This window comes from Balaenoptera ricei, chromosome X (genome assembly GCF_028023285.1).
Source record: "Balaenoptera ricei isolate mBalRic1 chromosome X, mBalRic1.hap2, whole genome shotgun sequence".
NCBI lineage: Eukaryota > Metazoa > Chordata > Mammalia > Artiodactyla > Balaenopteridae > Balaenoptera > Balaenoptera ricei.
In genome coordinates, this window is record NC_082660.1 from 8,114,882 (window position 1) to 8,134,633 (window position 19,752).

The 19,752-nt window shown below is 43.4% G+C and overlaps 1 protein-coding gene across 4 annotated transcripts in view; it reads right to left on the bottom strand.

The window, feature by feature from the left end:
• Positions 1–6,008: 6,008 nt before the first annotated feature.
• MID1 (midline 1) overlaps positions 6,009–19,752 on the bottom strand; it is a 603,969-nt gene continuing 590,225 nt past the window's right edge. For all 4 annotated transcript variants that reach the window (XM_059911918.1, XM_059911916.1, XM_059911915.1 and 1 more), the window contains exons 9-10: positions 17,518–17,725; positions 6,009–10,098 (exon numbers count right to left, since the gene is read on the bottom strand). In XM_059911918.1, coding sequence (XP_059767901.1) covers positions 9,750–10,098; positions 17,518–17,725 — 557 coding nt within the window. In that variant the 3' untranslated portion in view covers positions 6,009–9,749. The remainder of the gene's footprint in view (positions 10,099–17,517; positions 17,726–19,752) is intronic.

Sequence of the window (19,752 nt, forward strand, 5' to 3'; positions counted from 1 at the left end):
ACATGCTGCTCGGCCCCCCGAAAAAAGAAGAAGAAGACGACTTCGTCCACAGAACAAGTGAGATGAGGAAGAAAGAGTATATCCGGAAATACACTCAAAAGATACCGGCTTTCCCATCCTGTGTGTCCATGAGGGTAGAAGATTGTACTTGGCAATCTCATTAGACCCTCAGTACATAAGCACACAAAGTTCGTAATATCCTGCCTAAATTGAAAATGAAAACTTGACACCCAGACTGTAATTAGCGAGAATGAACAACTTCCTCATTTTTCCCCAATTCGCCAGGGCATTGTAACACTCAGTCATCTCATTTCCTTCCAGAGCTGTAAAGGTGTCATGATTTCAGTCTCCCTGCAGTGGAATTTTTCTGCAACACGGAGCCTGGTCATTGCACTTTGGGGATGTTTTGGACGGCTGGGTCTGACAGCATGAAGGGAAATTGTTCACATTTGCGTCTCGGATGCTGTCTTGAGCTGTGTTGATTTTCCTCCCGTCAGGGCTGTCCCCGAGGACTTCCTGGTTTTAAGCGCAAAAACCTCAGGAAAGAGTGAGCTGCCTTTAAAGGTCAGCTGCCCCAGCATGGGCGGTCACTCTCTGAAATCGTGCAGACGGCAGCCCAGAGCACTGCTTCTGTGCTGATCCAGGAGTATCTCTTTGGCCTGGCTTCCTGCAGGGAGGGGAGGCCTGTGGCATTTCTCTGGGCTGTCCTCCATGCCCGGGGTGTCTCCCCGTGGCCATCTGTGAGAACGATTGGACTCTCATCTCTTGCTTGATAAATGTTCGCATTGTTCAAGCACCTCCACCAAGAAAAGATGGATTGACTTGGAAATTTTAGAGAAATACATGTATTTCAGAGCCTAGAAATGAAGCCCAGGAGGGAGCAGTTGGCCTTATGTTTTTGGCACTGAGTCCAGCGGCATTGCTTAATGAGAACTGCCTGTCTAGCAGGATCAAGGGCTCGGGCTCTGCAGGCTGGTTGGCCCCGTGAACTCTGGGGTTGAGGGTTCACGCCCTGGCACTTCTGCTTCCAGTCAATCATTTGAAAGTTGCAAACATCCTCCTACCAGCAACCTTCTCCATTTCAGGATGTCCTGAGTGCCAGGTCCGGAATGCGGGGAGAGAGCAAGAGGCAACCGATAACAGATGCTGCGATTTGGACGCCCTCCCCTCCTTTCTCTGTGTGTACCAAGTCCCCAGGGGCTGAAGGGCAGAGGCCTTGATTGCGCTCACTGGTCCACGATGAGGGCTAGACATTTATTCTTGTTTGTGTCTCTTGCTGCTTCTGAACCTGGCCTCGTCAAGAGGGATTTGCCCCAAGGCCTGACATACGGATTTAAACCAGGAATAGTCATCTCTGTCATCATCTACAGTAACTTATCTATTGGAGTAACAGCCTCCAAAATGCAGTAGGCCTGAGCAAAATACATAGCCAACTCCCTTTGGATAGGTTTGCCCCAAATTTTCCAATTCCAGACCCTGTATTCCTCAACTAACCCTGTCTTCACTCCCACTTTCATTCTTCTGGGGGGGGGGTGAAAGAAAAGGGGAAGAAGAGGGAATCATGCTTTCCTTGTTAAGTGAATTGGCTCCTAGGAAATGTTCCTTGTTTGGAAGTCTCCTTGGTCTGCTGTTAACACAGGTACCCCAGCTTTCTTTGGGTGAGTGCTTGTGTGCTGTATCTTTTACCATCTGTACTGGAGGAACTTCAACACAGCTCAACAGTAGCTGGGTTCTCTGTCCTTGAACTCCTTCCGACCTGACCTTCAACATGGACTCTGAACTTCCCAGGCAGTGGAAGTTCTCCACTTGGAATGCCACCCAATGGCTGTGTTGCCTGCTTGCTCACCTTGATCTTAGGTCACCAACTTGGGTGCTCCTGCTCAGAAATGAGAAAGGAGGCTGGGAATTCCCTGGTGGGCCAGTGATTAGGACTTGGAGCTTGCATTGGACGGGGTTGGGGGGGCCCGGGTTTGATCCCTGGTTGGGGAACTAAGATCTTGCAAGCTAAGCGGTGTGGCCAAAAAAAAAACAAAAACAAAAACATAAAACTAGAAAGGAGGCTGGGACTCTGTGATGCTGTCGTGAAGAATAGGGAGTCTGGTTTCTAAGAAAATGAGTAGCCCTTCCGCGAAGGTGGGACACCAAGGTCAGAGGGGACCTTCTCCCAGACCAAGGTTGACTGTGATACCCTAGAGCTCATTTTATTTGCACTTGGATTGTCTTAGAGTGTGGGATGAGCTGAGCCATTAAGAATTATATAAGCACAACTTCAGACTTCGAATTCAGGGATGGGAGCCAGGCGGGAGATGATAAAAGACACTGATGGGCAGATTTACTTGCCCAATTTTGAGGGTTTCTTTTCTGTTGGATGACCTGAAGCCACTATGAAGACAGGATGGAATTTGCTAGCAGGTAGATTTTCTAGCTTTTATTTTGATATTATTTTTCATTGTGCAGGTATATGTGGTTTCTGCCAATATGAAGCACTTATTCATTTATTTATTTTTAACACAAGTCTTTTAAAGAGAAGAGTTGAAGTCACGGGGGGGGGGTGGTTTAAGAGAAAGTTGCAAGTAGAACACATTCATGAGACGTTGGAATTCTACTCTAAATATTTCTTGAGCACATACTATGTGGCACACGTTGAGCCAAGTCAATCCTGGTCTCAGCCTTCAGTAATATTACAGTCTAGTGGTGGCAAAGAAACAAGTAGTAAACAAAATTTACAGAAAGAAATGCTAAGCTGCAATTGTGAACAGAGGCAGAGTGCTTTGTGAATCAGTTCTAGGGGAACTTGGCTCAGGCAGATGAGGAGAACACTTTACAGGAAATGGTGGTCGAGAAGTAATCAAAAATATTAGCAGTAGGTAAGGAGGTGAGGGAAGGGTGGTCCCAGGAGAGGTCTGTGGCAGAGCAGAGCATCGATACAGCAGCCAGTGTAGCCGGAGCGCAGGGAATAAGGCGAGAATGATCCAAGATGATGCTTGGGAAATATTCAGGGAGAAGGCCATGGAGGATCTCATAGGAACAGTGGAGGAGTTTCATGGAAAGTATCAAGAGACGGAACACTTTGAAAAAGTTTAAGTCAGTGTGTGTGGGTCAGAAGCGGGGATAAGAATGGTGGGAGAAGCATGTTGGGGTATGTGTGACGTGATCCCACTTAGAGATGACCTTGGCTGCTCTGGGGGATGAGTTGAAAGAGAAGATGCAGTGTGGATTACAGGTAGACTGGTTAGCAGGTTATGTCAGCTGTAGAGTGAGATGTGAAAGCTTGGAGTTTTTGTGCAGACGTAGAGAGGAGGTCAGTTAGAGCTCTTTAAGAGAGAAAATCAAAAGGACTTGGTGACAGACTGGACACGGAGGGTGAGGAAGACATCAAACATGAACCTTTCATTTTTGGTTCATGAAACTGGCTGGAGACGGCAAGGTTGGGGGGAAGAGACCCCGAGTGCCTTTTTGGACACATTGCATTTGAGGTGCCCTTTAGGCATCCAGAAGCGATGACCAAGTAAGCGGGTCAATATATGGGGCTGAGCTCAGCAGGGAAATGAGAGCTGGAGATAGAGATTTGGGAGGCATCTGCCCAAAGTGGTGAAGGAGGAGATGGTGTGGATGGCGCGTTGTCTAGGGAGGGGTTAAGAAAGAACCGAAGCGGGTTAACATCTCAAAAGCTGCTGTGTGCCGAGACGAGGCCAGACATTCATGGGAATATGTATTGATGCAGATGACATTGCTGACATCACTGAACACTGTTTGGTGGAGTGAAGACACTGAATGCCTGATGCGAGTGAGGGGGGGGGAGGTATGATGAGAAGCGAGGAAACAGAAGCAGAACATCTGAACTGCCCTTTGAGAAGCTTGACGGAAAAGAGGAGGTGAGAGAGAGGGCAGAAGCTGAAGGGAGAATAAGACTGGGGAAGGGGTGAGATAAGCTTTATTACCTGAAATATTTTACTAAACAACTTTTAATGACCATCATCAAAAATTGAGCTTTGAGGATAAATAGACCATGCTAAAGAACCAATGTTCATTAAATCATTTTTCTCTGTCTCTCCTTAATTGGTAATTGGTTTTTGGCCATGACAGATTTGCTTGTTAATTGCCATACTTCCTATTTAATCATGCCTTTATAATTCTCTTAGAGAACATGGCTGAAAAAGATTCAGAGGGAGACCTGAATTCCTTTCCATAAATCACCTATATTAAGACAGGACAACTACAAGAGAGGTTTTTCCATAAGCCCTTGACCCCATTTTAATTTTACACTCTTGAAAGTACATCCCACAGTGAGAATGGTACTCCAGGGAAAGGGATCTTGCAAGTTCCACATGTCTCTTTTTATGCTCCTATTATAATCACAAGCAGCTCTCTTCTTCAACCTGTTTTGCTTCTCTAATTTACAAAATAATAATTTGTAAAAGAGGGGAATGGGGGCTGCTCTCTGGAGTGTGTGACATGCCCTTCAGGTTGACTTTGAAAGGTGATTAATTACAGCAGCGTCTGTTTCAAAAGTTCAAATTAAATGTACTTCAAAACTCTTGCTAAAGGGAATATATTTTACACCTGTCACTTGTGAGAAGGGCTGATTTAAGTCAAAATTATGAAGGAGGTAAAGCTAATCACTAGAACGGGCACACCCTACTCTGTTGAACGAAAGAATCTTTTAATAGCCCTTGAGTGGCCCTGTCTTAAGCACTCGGTAACGAATTCTCCATGAGTTCTGTGATTGCAGAATTGATGTAATTCAGTGTTGGAAAGGACTTGTGAGCTCAGAGGCCCAGAGCCATGAGGGGACATGGCTGAGTCCCCAGCGAGTGAGGGATAGACAATGCACTGGAGGTTTCAGGCCGCTGGTCCAGCACTGTATCTGCTGTGGCCCATCACAGCGTGGGACAAATGTGCCCCGTGCTTGTTGTTGTAAATAAAGTTTTATTGGAACAGAGCCACACCCATTCGTTTACACATCCTCTCTGGCTGCTTTCACTCTCCAGCTGCAGAGCTGAGTAGTTGTTAGACAGTATGGCCTGCAAACCCTAGAAGAGTTCCTCTCTGACGCTGACAGAAAAGGGGCCGAGACCTGTGCTGCTAGATAGCGTTGGCTGCCAATCCTGGCTGCACTCGAGAATCACTTCAAAGAAAAGCACAGGGTGCTGGGCCGCACTCTGGACCTTCTCATCCCATCTTTCAGGATGGGATCCAGAAATTGGCATTTGTTTAAAAAAAAAAAAAAAAGATTTTCATGCTCAGCCAGGTTAAGAGTCACTGCATTACATCATGTTGCCTCTAAAGCACATGACCTTGAAAAGACATTTCAGGCTATAAGTGCGTGTTTATATGGGATATGAGCCTGGAGAATGCCCTCTAGAGCGGCGCTTCACGCATGTCCGCTAGTATCAGAATCCCCCGGAGGGCTGGTTGGAACTCTGATCGCTGGGTCCCAGCCCAGCAGATTCTGCCCAGTAGGTCTGGGGTTACACGTGCCAGAGAGCTGGCACGTGTAACAAGCATGCAGGTGCCACTCACGCCGCAGACCCATGACCACAGTCTGCAGAGCGCCGACTTAGGTCAAAAAGGCTTGCATCTCTAATGAAAGTCAAGTCCCGTTAGCCAGGGGAGGGGGCTGGCGATAGATTCATGGACCAACTGCTGGGATGGTTCCGGACCACGCTGTGAAGACCGCCACCCATCTGCTCACATCCTCCTTGCCCTCCCCTCCTCCACCCCAGCCGGAAGCCTGGAAACCAAGCCATTCTTCTTCCAATCTCCGCTCCTGTATAGGTTTTCTCTTACTGCGTCTTTACATTCTCCGGGGACTATTTTGTGTCTTGTACAGTAACTGTATTTTGATTAGAGAGAGGCCGGACGGTGGAGGCGGGAAAGTTTCAAGCATAAAAGAAAATGGGTATGTTGCGAAGTAGTATAAAGATTAGCAGAAGTTGAATCAGTATTTGTGGGAATCGTGGATGTGAACACACACACTGGCAAAAAAGGCAACAGAGACAGGCAGAGACAGAGGGCGTGGGAACCACAAAAATGATTTTATTTTCAACCAGAAAGCAACAGCAATGGAGAGTCTGGGCTGAGGGCCTGGCAGCGTGACTCAAGTACCAGGGATTGAATTTGTTCGGGTGCAAGGAGCAGCATACAGAGACCTTTCATTTCCAAACTAAGCAAATCACATCCAAATCTTTGTGACGCTTGTCAGTGGATTTCTATCTACACAGGCTTGGGCTTGCTTTTCAGATTTTTCAAGCAATTTTGTAAATATTTTTTTAAAGGGAAGGAGCCACTGCAGTGAAGGTTTTGGTGCCCCCTTTCTTTTCTTTCTGATATACCAGGCATTGAATCAATTACAGGAAAAGTTAAAAAAAAAAAAACAAAATTTGTGAGGGTTCTGATTTAAAAAGCCAAACCAAACCAAAATAAGAGTTTCTCATCTGCGGCACGATTGATATTTTGGGCCGGATAATTCCTTGTCGTAGCACAGCCTCTGAGCAGCAGCCCTGGTCTCTACCCACTAGATGCCAGTAGCACTTCCCCCAAGTTGGGCCAACCAAAGATGACTCCAGACTTCACCATATCGCCCCTTGGTTCAGACGCGCTATTTTAGAAACATTCTCCTGCCCCCATTACCGTCTCTGTATCCTTTTTAAACCAGACCATCAGGTTCCCAACACCGAAAGCACATGTACGCTCCCAGACATGTGGATCTCTCTGCAGGCACTGCATTTGTGCCTGGAGCCGAAATGGAATGCCGTGTCCACTGGGGGGCGCTGGTTTGGTTCCTCAGGAAGTCTCTAGATCTCAGTACCATGATAAAATGCCTCTTTGTCCTCAGGCCTTTTCCTCTTCTCCAGCAGAAACTCTCATCCATATGTGCAGTCAGTTTTTGAAGTCATTTTCTTTTAAAGCTGGAAAGAAAATCTTCACCCAAGCCCACTCTCATCTTAATCCACCTAGATTCCTACTTGAATTATATGGCCAGCCACTTGTGACATGGGATCCAGGGTTCTTCATTTGTATCCACCAGAAAGAGAGGTACCATGTTTCTGAGTTCTGTTATGAGGACTGGCTATATAATTTGCAAGGCCCAGAGCAAAATGAAAATGCAGGCCCCCTTGTCCAAACATTATTAAGCATTTCAAGATGGTTCCAGCACTGTTCACACACCCATGACGTCAGACCTGGTAGCCTTGGTTGACGCTGTATCACTTTTGTGTATTAATGTAATTGGCATTGCCAGCTCTTTCTCCCCCATGTTGCGGTGCCTCCTGTGAAGTAAGAACCTCAAAAACAAAATGCCATGCCCCCAATCCGTTTAAAGAATTGTACTGCAGCAAATGTTTATAGCATATATTTTTCTGGCTTTCAAAGAAAATCCACATGGAAATCTTTCTACATCATTACAGTAATGAAAGTAAACACTGTGGCCTTTCATCATATACATATTTTCCTGTAAATATGACAACATGGAAATAGTAATTGCTATTATCCACAATGTTTTTAAGTTAGCAAAGAGTGAGACTTCCACAACAAAATGATACATAATCCCTCTTGTCCTTATAAAAATAGCCAAAACATAACCTAAATGGCTTTCAGTGAAAGTTGGAGTAGTAACTTCTTTATATTGAAAAGCATTATAATTCATGGAAATATTGTCCTCGTAAATGCTTTAGATTAACATCATAAGGCAAACTGGAGCATTTATTGTACCTGGAGACCATGATTTTAAGAACCTCAGAAGCTGAGTTTTAGACCCTTTTATTTAAAACCTGTTAGTGTACAAAGTGCACGAAAATATCCATTATTCAGCTACCAAAAAAGTATGTAAAAATTACTAAGCCAACCCTTTTGGTTTATTCAGGGAAGGCCAATGCACATTGTTTTTATAGTGTAAGAAGAAAAAAATCCCATTAAGTTTCCAGACAATGATTAATGTTTTTTTTTCTATTGAGGCGTCCATCTTTTAGATGTGAAATTGTCCTAAGTCGCTGTCAAAATATTCATCTGGGTATAAATAATATAGTAAATATATAGAATCTGTTAAGAAAAAGGAGCGCATCTGCCAATGAAGAGGCAGGAGCACCGGGGAAGCCACCCATGAAGTCCAGATTCGTCATCACGTAACACGATGCTGAAACAGGGGGTCTGTGGACGAATTTCAAAGAAACACTTGGTTGATTTGCTCAAAAACAAAATCAGTAAAAACAATGTCTAAATCCCCCAGTCTGTTCAGTCAAAACGGCCAACCCAGTAGCCCAGATAAATATTTTAGCAAATGAAATGGTTGATAGATGTCACGCCCTTCGTCAAGGTAGAACCAATGCCAGATTCCTGGCCCAAGTCCAAGGACGGCTTAAAAAAGTCTTAATTCACGGACCGCTCCAACGTGTCAGGTCAGCACGCCAAGCATCCCATCTGACATGGCGTTAGCAGGTTCTACTAGCAGGTTCCGGAGTGGGAATAGTGGGTTTGATTTTTTTTTTGTTTTTTCTTACAACCCTATGGTAAACTACACTAGAATATAGAGGGACTTCTACATCTTTCAAGAGGTGTTCAATAAAAGTCTGTTTATAATAACTTTTGAGGCACGTATACTGGAGAACAGTACTTTATGCAATGTCCCTTGTCATTACCAACTCATATATATTAAGTGTTTTTCGGGTGACTTACAGTTGGATGTGGTAGTGGCAGTTGGGACCACGTGTTGACGTCCTGGAGAGCAAAATCGATCCAAAGTGGTGTTGCCATTTGTGACAGAAAATGTTTATTTCCTCAGCCCCAGAGACAAAAATTATTCGGGGGAGGGGGGACACAGGACAGCTATTAAACATAGTGAAGAAATTTCACAGGCCTAAAGAAACTATTAAAAGGAAATAGATTTCTATCATGTCACAGAATCCCACTTCCGAGAAAACGCAAATCAGCCTGAATTTTTGAATAATCAGTAGGATTCAAGGTGACTTTTCTCAACTGCAATCTCATTCTTCATGTTCTCCCAGCATCCTTAATCCTGGGAAAAACAGGGCAATATGTGGCCAAAGGTTTCAGAACCTTTCTTTCCAGCATCATCCCACCAGCCATTGGAGGGTAATTACAGATTTCACTATGGCAGATTCCAAGCTCCCAAGTCAAGTCTTTCCATTCTCTCTCTTGCTCTCTCCATCCTACTTGAACCCAATACGTTTTTCTGACATCACAGTTAAAACACTTCAAGATAAACCAGAGTAAGAAAGCCTGTTTAACTTCCCTACTAGATTCAAAACTATTTTTTATTTTGAAAATAGTTGCATACTGTTATGCAGTGTTGGGGTGACAGGACCTCCCACGGGATCCGTAGGAAATAGGATGTGAGAAGGTAGATAAGCACACAGAACGTTTTTCTCGAGCCCAGAGACTGTGCTGAAATAAAGGTGGTCAAGAGCTGGTAAACTTACGGGCCTCCTAATGTGCAAAACCAGAGAATTCCTAAGAGTTGTAATCCTGGTTATGTTCCTTTTATAAATAACCTATAAATTTTCCTGTAAATACAAAAAAAAAAAAAAGGTGAAGAAATTATTAAAGCCTGTACTTGATACAAAACACAGTGAAAGGGAGGAATCGCCCGTTTGGAGTCCTATCTTAGCGGATTTCTGGATACTTTCTGGTGAGATTTAATCACATTCTGGAAGCCTGTGTTTTCTGTGTCCCCGAAATGGTGGCCACCACCCTTTCTATTCCCCGGAAGACAGCTCCGCGGGGCCACGTGCTCACGGCAGCTGCTCTGTGCAATCCAGATGGTCTGGGATGGGGAGGCCGGTTATGATGGTCAGACATTTGTTCCACACAGTGAAGGTGGGGCACACAGGCTGCGAGAATGTGATGTCGAAAGTGTAGAGGTGGATGGAGTTCAAGGCATCGTAGAAAGCGATGGAGCCGTTATCGTAGTCCAGCAGGATGCCGACGCGCCGGAGGTGGGGGGCTGGCTCGATGGGGATCTCCTTGCTGTTGTGTCTCACCACCCAGGTATTGTGGCAGCGGCACAGCGCCCATGAAGCAGAGTTCTTGCCAATCCACTCATGCTTTGGGGCTGATTTGTAAGCGAGGCCAATGGCATACCTGCAGACACAAAACAGCAACGACAAAAACCATGAGCCATGTTGCACACACGCGTGAAATCCTTTCTGTGGTCCTCAGGGGTCAGGAAAACGCGATCCTCTGTCGTCCCTGTTCATTCTTCAGTGAAAGCTGGCAAGAACCCTGAACCCACGTTCCTCATCTTTTTCCCTTCCGAACATAGAGTGGGCAGAAAGGGGCCACTGTATTGACCCACATTCCCGTTTTCAGTTCAGGCGTTACAAGAGAATTGAAACTTTGTGTTCTGCTGTCTTTTTTTTTTTTTTTTTTTTTTTTACGTTCATGAAGACCCACGCGACGAATTCTCTAGACCAGTGCTGTCCAGTAGAACTTTCTGCAATGATGGACATGTTCTGCTCTGTTCAGTATGGTAGCCACGAGCCGCATGTGGCTATTGGGCACTTGAACTGTGGCTGGTGTGAGTGAGGAACTGAATTTTAAATTTATTCAATTTTAATGAAATTAAACTATTTAAAGAGCTACCAAATTGGACAGCACAACTCTAGACTTCTCCTTTTGACCTTCTTTGAATTTTTCAACTGACAACTTGTCTGTCATTTTCCATGATTTCAAAAGGCAAGCATGGAGAATGATTTTCATTTATGGGGATAAGTTCTTTGTCCTCTCTCAGCCTCAGTTTCCTCATCTGGAACACAGGGACAATGACCGTCATTGTGTCTCAGGGTTATTTTGAGGAGTTAAGGAAAGAATACGTGTACAACCCCAGGCACAAGGCCTGGCATATAATATCCACTAATTGTTATTAGTTTTGCCCAGTGACACACGACTAATAACTACCAGAATCAGAATTTGAACGTAGAATGACTCAAAAGGCCACAAACTTAAATAACACTCTCTAATGCCTTTCCTCACCAGAAGAGCCCTTTTGGTTTTATTTCCTACTATATTTTTAAAAAATCTGACTGTCTCTGAGAAGATGGATATCCTACTTATTCTAAATGTCCTCTCACTGCTCAAAAAAAAAAAAGTTAAGAATTCTCTCTACAGTGTTCTAAGCTGCTTAATCTGTTTTCACCCTGCTGAAGTTTGCCTCCATAATATTTGTAGTATTTCATAGTTATTGAGATAAGCAAACCCCATCATTCTTAATAAATAGTGACTGATTCAGAGTTCCATTCTTACAGTAGAAACTAGTCTAGCTGGATATTGACATATGGTACCTTACCCATTGCAGAGAGAAAAACTTCATTGGTCTTTGATAAAACAGACATTCTTTCGAAAATCATGTGCTGGATTTAAAATACAATCACTTAAAGAGTGGTGTGTTTAAAAAAGAAAATAAGATAACACACCATGACTGAATTAAAAGAGGATGGACTTCGTCATCTGTTCAGCCCAGGGTACCAGCCTGTGTGCCGTCAAACCGGCCTTTTCTCTTCCCTCTTGTCAATCCTGCTCTGCATCTCAGGGACAATCCTGGGGCTGCATTTCCCAGAGTCCTCCTTCCAATAAGAGTCTGCGTCAGATTCAGCCACTGACACCCTTGCACAAGATCCAGAAGTTCTAACAGGAGGGGAAACACTGTTTTCAAGATAGTAGACAGTGGAGGTGAGGTCTGTGGAAGCTTCCAGGCAAACTCCTGGGTATAAGTTGTCTCTGGGCTGTGGGTAGCTTTCCAGCTTCATGGACTGGAGCCGTGGGCTCCCTGACCTGCGCTCCCAGCCCTTCCAGGGCCCCTGGAAGCCTCTGGCTCTCTTCCTCCTTGGTGTACCTAGAATGACTTCTGTTTTTCTCAGAACCCTAACAGACACTCGGGAAAGGTTTTCGTTTTGCAATTTTAAGTATTCTCCCTCAAGATGTTCTCTCTGTCCTGGCAGGTGCCATTTCCCTTTTCAGATAATTTGGAACTTGCCTTTGCATCACAAAATAGCTGCATGTCTGTACTGTTTCCTTCTTGTTGCTACACACTGTTTTCATTTTTTGTTAAAGAACTTTGACGTTTCTTTTCCATATGAACCTTAACTGAACCCCCTACGAAGCAGCTGTGGCAGGTATGACTGACTTCATGTAGCAAGTGGGAAAACCAAGAGGTTAAAATGAGGAGCAAAATCCAGACTCTCGCCTCCCCTACCCCGCCCCGCCGCTTAACTCGGGGCCCAGTAATCTTTGCGTGAACCCACGTTAACACCATTTCCTAAAGCACCAAGAGCACATTAACAGCCTTAGAGTAAGAAAATAACTCCGTGTATAGTCCATTAAGCAAAGGAAAACACCATTATATTATCATTAATCTGTAAAACTATGTACATCTTTCCACCGAGCTTGAAAGGTGCAGGCAGAAGGCAGTGTTCCATTAAGGTGTTTCTCAGCAGTGTTAACATGCCCCAGGGCACGGATCATAACGTACGTGTTAATTTCAAGTCAGGACTCTATGTCACGAGAAAATATCTGTGTCATTAGCTGTTGCAAATCAAGGTACTACAGGCATTTTTGATCATAAGCGTCACCCTTTCCTCCCAGGAAATGTTCAGCTACTTTCTACATGAGAATTTTCTGCAGTGGACACAAGTTTGTAAAGATCCGAAAGTGTGGTGATTAATTTGAGAACCTTTTTCCCTCCTCGTGAGTTGGTTTTGACATCTGGTGTTTTCAAGGCAGTGCTGATCTGTGTTTGTATAACTGAAGTGGTCTGGTGGAATTCCCCACACCATTCATCAATGGGAATGAGGTCATAATGGTCAGGTATCATTTATCATAAGTAATTATTAATGGAGTTGTAATTATTTAGACACTGGATTCCATCCCAGATTAACAGAGTCCGTTAATTAACTAGAAATGTTTGCTCTTCTGCACCTGCAAAAATTCACTGTATTTTCCTTTGGGCTTTTATCTTGCCCCAGTGCAGCTACAAACTATAAATGCCAGTCTGGCCCAGAGTGGGGGAAGGATTTGTCCTCTACCCTCCAGTGGAATGTTGGAACAGGAATGTTCTGGGCAAAGAGAACCGTGTAGGTGGCAAGAGAAAAGAAACCTACTTGCTTGGCTAATATAGGGACCGTTGTTGGGAGAAATAAGACACCCAAGTTTATGATTTGACTTCTTGGATTTTGCACGACTTGTACCAACACTGTAAAGGACTTAGACACACTGCATTGTCTGCCTAGATTTGAATTGAAAGTTTTTGTTTTTTTTTTTTTAATAAATAAGTGTTTTAGCATTCTGATCTCAAAAGTAACACTGTTAATAATACTCATCATCTTCAAGTTAGGCAGTTGTTTTTTTTTAGGCAAAGATTAAACTATCACTCATGAAGTACACCACAGTTAGCCCTAAAGCGTATTTTTTTTCATTTCCTTTATGGTTTATTACAGGATACATATTTTTAAAATTTTTCCTGGAGGATAGTTGATTTACAATGTTGTGTTAGTTTCAGGTGTACAGCAAAGTGAATCAGTTATACATATACATATATCCACTCTTTTTTAGATTCTTTTCCCATATAGGTCATGACAGAATATTGAGTAGAGTTCCCTGTGCTATACAGTAGGTCCTTACTAGTTATCTGTTTTATATAGTAGTGTGTATCTGTCAATCTCAATCTTTTCCTCCCCCCACCCCATAACCATAAGTTTGTTTTCTACATCTGTGCCTCTATTTCTGTTTTGTAAGTTCATTTGTATCATTTTTATTAGATTCCACATAGAAGTGATATCATATGGTATTTGTCTTTCTCTTTCTGACTTACTTCACTTAGTATGATCATCTCTAGGTCCATCCATGTTGCTGCAAATGGCATTATTTTGTTCTTTTTTATGACTAATTATTACAGGATAGTGAATACAGTTCCCTGTACTATATACAGTAGGACCTTGTTGTTTATCCATTCTATATGTATTAGTTTGCATCTGCTAATCCCAAACTCCCAATCCATCCCTACCCCGCCCCCACCCCTACTTGGCAACCACAAGTCTGTTCTCTACGTGAGTCTGTTTCTGCTTCTTAGAGAATTTCATTTGTGTCATATTTTAGATTCCACATATAAGTGATATCATATGGTATTTCTTTTTCTGACTTACTTCACTTAGTATGATCATCTCGAGGTCCAGCCATGTTGCTGCAAATGGCATTATTTCGTTCTTTTTTTATGGCTGAGTAATATTCCAGTGTATATATGTACCACATCTTCTTTATCCATTCCTCTGTCCATGTACATTTAGGCTGCTTCCATGTCCTGGCTATTGTAAATAGTGCTGTTGTGAACATAGGGGTGCATGTATCTTTTCGAATTAGAGTTTTGTCTGGGTATATGTCCAGGAGTGGGATTGCAGGATCATATGGCAACTCTATTTTTAGTTTTTGGAGGAACCTCTGTACTGTTCTCCATAGTGGCTGCACCAGTTTACATTCCCACCAATGATGTAGGAGGGTTGCCTCTTCTCCACACCCTCTCCAGGATTTGTTATTTGTAGACTTTTTGATGATGGCCAGTCTGACCGGTGAGAGGTGGTACCTCACTGTAGTTCTGATTTGCATTTCTCTAATCATTAGTGATGTTGAGCATCGTTTCATGTGCCTGTTTGGCCATCTGCATGTCTTCTTTGGAAAAAGTCTGTTTAGGTCTTTTGCCCATTTTTTGATTGGGTTGTTTGTTTTTTTTGTTGTTGAGTTGTATGAGCTGTTTGTATATTTTGGAAATTAAGCCCTTGTCAGTCGCATCATTTGTGAATATTTTCTCCCCATCCGTAGGTTATATTTTTGTTTTGTTTATGGTTTCCTTTGCTGTGCAAAAGCTTCTAAGTTTGATTAGGTCCCATTTGTTTATTTTTGCTTTTATTTCTATTGCTTTGGATTTCTATTGCTTCGGTAGACTGACCTAAGAAACCATTGGTACGATTTGTGTCAGAGAACGTTTTGCCTATGTTCTCTTCCAGGAGTTTTATGGTGTCATGCCTTATGTTTAAGTCCTTAAGCCATTTTGAGTTTATCTTTGTGTATGGTGAGAGGGTGTGTTCTAACTTCATCGATTTACATGTGGCTGTCCAATTTTCCCAACACCACTTGCTGAAGAGACTGGCTTTTTCCCATTGTATATTCTTGCCTCCTTTGTCGAAGATTAATTGACCGTAGGTGTGTGGGTTAATTTTGGGGTTCTCTATTCTGTTCCATTGATCCATGTTTGTTTTTGTGCCAATACCATGCTGTTTGATTACTATAGCTTTGTAGTATTATTGTCTGAAGTCTGGGAGGATTATGCCTCCTGCCTAAAGTGTAATTATAATGTTTCAAAAATACAGCATGGTGGTTAAGAGCGGGGGTTAGCAAACTACAACCCATGGGCCAAATCTGGCCCTCTGCTTGTTTTCATAAATGAAGTTGTACTGGCACCCAGCCACACCCATGCATGGATGTGTGGTCTATGGCTGCTTTCCCACCACCACAGTAGAGGTGAGCAGTTGAGACAAAATCATCATCTGGCCTGCAAACCTAGAAATCCTGGCTCTCTGGCCCTTTACAGGCAATGTTTGTGGACCCTTGGTTAACAGCTTGTACCCTGATTACAGACTCCCCAACTCTGTCACTATGAGCTTTGTGCCCTTGGGCCTCAGTCATCTCATCTGTAAAATGGGATATTAGCACCTACCTTTGTGGGGCTGTTAGGATGAATAAATGAGTTACCATTCGTAAAATGCTTAGATCAGTGCCTGACATAGCTGTGCTAGATAAGGGCTGGCTAAATAAAAATTATAATTGCTCAAAAAGGGAGCTGGTTAAGTGGGCATTTGTGAGACAGATGGCCAGGGTGAGAGGTGCAGTTTATGGCTGTGGAATAGGCAAGGTCAGCTTTGTACGGTGAACTTGGTAGGGTTAACTAATTCCCATGTAGACTGCCCTGACCTCCACCCCTTAGGCTCAGAGAACTCAATGGGCTCAAAACACGGGGCTGGATCCAAGGGACCCTCTGAAATGAGTCCTGGCCAAGGATCACTGCTTCACCCCCAGCCTCAGCTCTCAGCTATTTGCACTGATGGGCCCAGTCTAGAATCACAAAATGTACAAGGCGATAGAAATTAGTTTAAGTGATGAAGAGCAGGAATTTAGAGTAGGAATTGGAGAACTTATTCTGTAAAGGGCCAGAGAGCTAATAATTTTGGCTTCATGGACCACAGGATTCTGTTTTACCTCCTCAACTCTGCTGTGTGGCTCAAAGGCAGCCATAGACACTGGAAAAGAGTGGGCCTGTCTGTGTTCCCATAAATAGTTTATTTACAAAAGCAGACAGTGGGCTGGGTTTGGCCCAAGGGCTGTAGTCTGCTGACCCATGCTTTAAGGCATGAAAGAGCAGTGTTAGCATACTAGCTAGCTCTCCCTGGGACCAGGACTCAATTCTTGCTGTAAATAAAAAATGAATGGAAAACAAGTAATTTTTCTTATTGGCCGAATGGTAGATTAGATGATTGCTTGGTATATTTCCACTCCCTCCTCTCAACTCCATGTGAAGAAAATATACTTCCCTGCACCACTAGCCTTGGGCTTGGCCATGTGACTGGCTTTGGCCAATAAGAAGTTAGCAGACATGATGCAAGCAGAGCTTTGAAATGTGCTTGCGCTCTTGGGCTCCTTGAGAAGGACATGGCCTGGGTAGCCCACATGTGCAAAGAGGATGAAGAAACCCATAGAACAGACCTAGATCCAACCTACAGCTTAAAGCAAGGCCCAGTTAAGATTAGCCTTGAGCAGCTAACCCACAGATGTGGGTGTCGGTGAGCAATAGTAAATTATTGTTGGTTGAAGCCACTGAATTTTGGGGTGTTTGTTAGGCAGCATTACTGTAGCAACAGCTGACTGATCAAGATTTTCTGCATATTATTATTCAAGATGGACCCTGCTATGTGTTGATGGTCTGACAAAGTCCAGAATAAGATGTGCCTTTTTATAATTATAGGACAACATCCATCAACAGATGAATGGATAAAGAAGATGTGGTGTGTGTGTGTATACATATATATATATATATACACACACACACATATATATATGTGTACACACACACACACACAATGGAATACTACTCAGCCATAAAAAAGAATGAAATAATGCCACTTGCAGAAACATGGATGGACCTAGAGATGATCATACTAAGTGAAGCAAGTCAAACAAAGACAAATATCATATGATATCACTTATGTATGGAATCTAAAATATAGAAAAGAATTTATTGACAAAACAGAAACAGACTCACAGACATAGAAAACAAACTTTCGGTTACCAAAGGGGAGAGGGATAAATTAAGAGTTTGGGATTAGCAGGCACAAACTACTATGTGTAAAAGAGATGGGGGACAAGGTCCTGCTGTGTGGCGCAGGGAGCTATGTTCAATACCTTGTAATAATCTGTGGTGGAGGAGAATGTGAAAGAATATATTTAGATAAAATTGCCTACCATGTGCTTCCGCTTATGACCACTTCCCAGTAATGCCGGCCACTGTCAATGAACACGTTTCCAGCTACGCCATAGCTGCCCTGGCTGGTGAAGCGTTCAGGCGTGTGGCTCTTTTTGGATGATGACTCATCACGTTCTACCGTCAAGTTATCGTGGGACACCTTTAGCTTGCGATGTGCAGATTTGGGGTCCAGTTTAAATGGTTGGCCTGGAAACGGTTACAAAACAGAAAGCAGAAGATGAAAAGAACTGTTGATTTTAACATGAGCGAGAACGTATTTTCAGAATCAGCTTTAAAAAGTACAGGAAAATAGTAAGAACAAGCATGTCCCTGCCATCATGAGCTCGCAGTCGGTCAGTTCTAAGATGCGGACGCAGGGGTGCTACGCTCACAATTCGACAACGGCATGGGCGAGGATCAACCAGAACATGTGGTATAAGCTATCCTCGGGGAATCCCAGCTGTACCCCAGCGGCACAGGTACATACTGGCTGAACAGCATGCGGGAAGGGAGGAGAAAATGAAGGCTTCGTTTTCAACCATTCCCATGTTCAATCAGCTTAAAATGGGTTCATGCTCAACAGACTACAGACCAGAAACCAAACAAATCAAGACTGCAGGTTTTCATGTATAGAATATTCTAAAGGCTTATATTATTTTGAGATTGTTCCAAATTAAGCATTACTCTCATGAGCTTCGAATGACTATAAAGTTGTCTATTTTTCAGCCCACAAGATCAGGCAAACAATGTGATGGTGACAGACACCTGGGTTTTGCCTCGTGAGTTCATTTGTCTATATAAGAAGGTCCTCTCTCTTTCACATTTGTGTTTTGAAAATCGAACCATTATAAAATCTTGGGAGAATCGCACCTGAACATCTTGTTGTTAACTGTTACTTCTTTGAGAATTCACCACTGGTGTGGAGGCCACCCTGTCATTCAACACGACGTCGGTACAAGGCACTTAAAGGCAGGAAGTGAGTTACAACGTGATGCAAACACCATGATGTTCAAACTCCACAGCCACTGGTGCAGCTGGGAGGCTGCTTCCGTGCAGTGCACGGGTCTCAGACAATCACAGGAAAAAGTCTGGTTAAATCTGACTGTGGCAATACACGATGGCTGAGAAACTGAGGCAGCGAGCCTGGAGCAGTGTGTGTGACATCACATGCAGGTAGGCCAAAGGATTTCTAGTCGCTGCTTGGATACAGACATGACACCAGCACTTCTAAAATCCTTTCTTTTAGGTCGGGGACCAGCATACTTTTTCTACAAGAGGCCAGATAGGAAATATTTTCAGCTATGTTGGCCCTGTGGTTTCTTCTGGGGCTATTTAACACTACTGAGACATAGGTAAACAGATGGGCGTGGCTCTGTGCCAGTAAAAGTTTATTTACAAAAACAGGCAGCTGAATCTGGCCCACGGGCTGTAGTTTGCTGACCCATTTTAGATTTCTGTTCATATCAAAGAAAAGCTTAAAGGGGAGCTGAGAAAATCCTCAAGTGCTCAGCAGGCAGTGGGTATTCTCAAAGGCTGTAAGATCGGCTGGATTCCATGTGTAGTTTAAACTTTGGCTTGGCTTGTTAAAAAAAAAAAAAAATTGTCCTCAGGAATGATCACACCAGCAACTATTAGGGATAAAGTATGAACTAAGACAAGAAGAATCTGAAGATAGTTTGGCTTGCTTAAAAGGTGTGATAAACCATAATGGAAAAGGACATGAAAAAGAATGTGTATATAACTGAATCACTTTGCTGTACAGCAGAAATTAACACAACATTGTAAATCAACTATACTTCAATACAATTGGAAAAAAAGAAAAAAAAAAAGGTGGAAGATACAACGTGCGTAAAAATAACTGGACCCTAATGGGCGGATTAGGAAGGCATTCCCTAAAGGCGCGCGCCCATCATTGAAAATGAAGGCTGTGTTCTGCTTGCCCTTCTTCCAGGGAGGAAGATCAGAACGTTACAGCCATTGAAAAGACTGGCCTTATAACGGTGAGCTACATCGTGTTGGCTTCAGCTCCCAGCCTCACCCGCACATGCATGGAGCAGGGTCATGCCACCTGATGTCAGGCCCAACCCCCTGCCTTCTCGGAACAAATTCCACTTGCGCCTCGGATGTGTTTCTCAAGGAAACTATGACCTACTCTGTCTAGGTTCAAGGCTTTTGCTTCGATGAGGACAAATTAGCGCAGGGAACAAATTAATCATTGACTTGGCTAAAGAATT